Source organism: Rhinopithecus bieti, unplaced genomic scaffold (assembly GCF_001698545.2).
Source record: "Rhinopithecus bieti isolate Rb0 unplaced genomic scaffold, ASM169854v2 scaffold_27038, whole genome shotgun sequence".
In the NCBI taxonomy this organism is placed as follows: domain Eukaryota; kingdom Metazoa; phylum Chordata; class Mammalia; order Primates; family Cercopithecidae; genus Rhinopithecus; species Rhinopithecus bieti.
Window position 1 is genome coordinate 313,236 of NW_016812221.1, and position 3,244 is coordinate 316,479.

General features: G+C 56.3%; 2 protein-coding genes across 2 annotated transcripts in view; one reads left to right on the forward strand and one right to left on the reverse strand.

Moving 5' to 3' along the window:
- LRCOL1 (leucine rich colipase like 1) overlaps nucleotides 1-1,068 on the reverse strand; it is a 9,491-nt gene extending 8,423 nt beyond the window's left edge. The window contains exon 1 of the mRNA XM_017895636.1: nucleotides 940-1,068. The gene's annotated coding sequence lies outside the window, so the exon portion shown is untranslated. The remainder of the gene's footprint in view (nucleotides 1-939) is intronic.
- The window catches only part of P2RX2 (purinergic receptor P2X 2), a 31,235-nt gene that overhangs the window by 3,326 nt on the left and 24,665 nt on the right, over nucleotides 1-3,244 (forward strand). Inside the window, exons 2-3 of the mRNA XM_017895629.1 lie at nucleotides 799-947; nucleotides 1,125-1,250. Of these exons, the coding sequence (XP_017751118.1) occupies nucleotides 799-947; nucleotides 1,125-1,250 (275 nt within the window). The remainder of the gene's footprint in view (nucleotides 1-798; nucleotides 948-1,124; nucleotides 1,251-3,244) is intronic.

Sequence of the window (3,244 nt, forward strand, 5' to 3'; positions counted from 1 at the left end):
ATTTTTTTTTAGTAGAGACGGGGTTTCACCGTGTTAGCCAGGATGGTCTCGATCTCCTGACCTCGTGATCCGCCCGTCTCGGCCTCCCAAAGTGTTGGGATTACAGGCTTGAGCCACCGCGCCCGGCCTTCTGTTTTTTTGAGACAGAGTCTGGCTCTGTCACCCAGGCTGGAGTGCAGTGGCACGATCTCAGCTCACTCCTAGCTCCGCCTCCCAGGTTCACGCTGTTCTCTTACCTCAGCCTCCCAAGTAGCTGGAACTACAGGTGCCCGCCACAGTGCTTGGCGAATTTTTTGTGTTTTTGTAGAGATGGGATTTCACCGTGTTAGCCAGAATGGTCTCCATCTCCTGACCTTGTGATCCGCCCACCTCAGCCTCCCAAAGTGCTGGGATTACAGGAGTGAGCCACCGCGCCCGGCTGGAAGCTCATTATTTTCAAATGTTCTATATACATGGGGGTCTCTATTCCGGGATATTTGCTTAAAAATCTCTTGGATCAGACACTTCTTCAGTTTTTCTTATAATTATCAGTATCTAGTTTGTTTCCATAGTAATTCAATCTGCTAAGTAAAAAGCTTGATGCTAAATCTTGTCAAAGACATTACAAATCCCCATAAATCATCTGCAAAACCACAGCTTTCATGTTTTGAGCATAAGCTCCTGGGGCTGGTGCTATAACCCCTGCCCCTACTCTTCTGAGTTTTGAGGGCCCAGGAGGGCCAGGCTAGGTACCCGGCAGGTAGAGTCATCCCCACAGGGCACCCCGACCAAGGGCAGAGCTGGCTCCGCTCGCTGCAGGGTCGATCCTGGGCTCTGGGCCGTGCACGTGTCCTGTTGACACCCAGAGGACAGGACGTGCGAGTGATTCGTGAGATTGGGCCTCCCTTGCTGAAAACTTCCCTGGTGGCTGACAGCTGCTTGGACATGCAGCGGCCCTACCTTTTTCCGTCAGGCCCCAGCGGCCGCTCTGTGTAGAGGTGAGACAGGCCAGGCTGCAGCTTCTAGATGAGACGCCCCAAAGCAGAGAAGTACCCAGAGCAGGGACCTGGCAGCCCAGCAGCACCGTGGGCACAATCGCAGCCCTGCCTCTTCCTTCTCCTTCTTGTTCCCTCCTTTGGTCCCAGGAGGAAGACGCTCATCTCCCCGCATGAGAGGCTGAGTGTAGGCATCTGGACAGGGGCCAGTCCCACGCAGCTACTGACTCCGGACCACAAAGAAGCTGGAAACTGCAGCTTCACCTCTGCAGCCAAGTGCTGGGACAGTCAGGGCTTGATTTCTCTGTGTTCTGCCCCCACTTCCAACTCAGGACCAACCAGAGGACGCCAAACATGTCCTCTCACCAACCACCGGACACCTCACTCTCCATCAGCCGCCACTGCCTTCCCCACAACACCACCACCACCCTAATCGGCAGACCTGTGCCCCGCCCCCTGCCTGCCGATCTCAGGGTAGGGCACTCCCAAGCTCTGAACTCAGAGCCTGGCCTTGCTCTCGTCTGGATGGTCTTTATTTATCTCTACATGCATCTGCTTATGCAGTAAACATGTAATGGGCTGTTTACTCGTTATTTATTTGTGATCGACCATGTGCCAGGCGCCGTGGCAGGCTCGGCAGGGGAGGAGGCTGTGCCCTGGTGTCAAATTGGTGCTCTCCATCCAGTGTGAGAGCTGGGCCTGGCAACAAACACACTGCGCAGAGTATGATGGGTGTCGTTAGGGGCACAACAGAGGTGCCAGGGGGACAACGCGCAGCAGGGATGTCAGGGAGACTTCACAGAGACACCAGCACAACACCTGCTGCCGGGAGCCTGGTCCAGTGGGGATGGAAAAGCAGGAGAGCATCGAGCACAGGAAGGAGGGGTGGGCACAGCCCAGTGTCTGGGGAGCGGAGGCAGGGAAGGTGGGGAGGGCAGGGACAGCCCAGGGGGACACTAGAGAGGGCGGGGAGGTGCCAGCCCTGGAGCTCCAGTGCCAGTCATGCTGCCCTTTTGAACGCTGAGGCCATTAAAGGGGTCTCGGGTGAGAACCACAGGTAGGATTTGGAAGCTCCTGGGTGCGTGGTGGCCTCTGTAATGGGCAGGGAGAGGCTGGAAGCGAGAGGACCCATACCATAGTGTGCATGCCCAGCCAGAAGGGAAAGGAGGCTAAGTCAGGCAGGGCTGGGGGGACAAGGAGCAGAGAGAGAGGCAGGGAAGAGCAGTGGGGATGCTGAGGGGTATGAATATGGGGAGTCAGGGTGGGGATTCAGAGTGAGCCCTGGCCTCTGGCGACAGGAATGAGGGGTACATGTACCCAGTCTAATGCAGCACCTCCACTGTTGACCACCAGAAAACAAAGCACCCAAAACTCAGTAGCCCAAAAACATGACTTGTGATGGTTGCTCTGTCTGTGGGTTGACTGTGCTCAGCTGGGCGGTTCTCACACGTGTTGCTCAGGCATCAGCTTTCAGGTAGCAGCTAGGCTGCCGAAAATTATCTGAAGACTCAACAGGGCTGTGTCCAAGATGGCTCCTTCGCTCCTGCATCTGGCACCTGGAGGGACTGATGGGCTGGGAGCCCATCAACTCTTGTCCTCTTCACATGGCCCCCATGTGGCTCTCAGAGGCTTCCTTACAACACGACGGCCCAGGGTAGCTACTGCCTTCCCCAGAGCAAGAGCCCCCGGAGGATCTGCAAGACTTCTTCTGACCTACCTGGAGGTCACACAGCATCACCTCAACTGCATTCTACTGGCCAAAAGTGAGACCCAGAGACAGCTCAGGATCCATGTGGGAGGAAATAAATGGAGAACTACCTAAGCCAGGGCTGTGTGCCTGAGTTGTCAGTGGAAGCCAAAGAGTCAGCAAACATCCTCACCCAGAGGAAGCATGTAGGGTGGGAGGCAAAGTGAGGCAGGGCAGGATGGGGAGGGGAGGGCAGGGGAGCAAGCTTTTTGGAGTGATGAAAATATCCCAAATTGGCCGGGCGCGGTGGCTCAAGCCTGTAATCCCAGCGCTTTGGGAGGCCGAGACGGGCGGATCACGAGGTCAGAAGATCGAGACCATCCTGGCTAACATGGTGAAACCCCGTCTCTACTAAAAAATACAAAAAACTAGCCGGGTGAGGTGGCGGGCGCCTGTAGTCCCAGCTACTCGGGAGGCTGAGGCAGGAGAATGGCGTAAACCCGGGAGGCGGAGCTTGCAGTGAGCTGAGATCCGGCCACTGCACTCCAGCCCGGGCGACAGAGCGAGACTCCGTCTCAAAAAA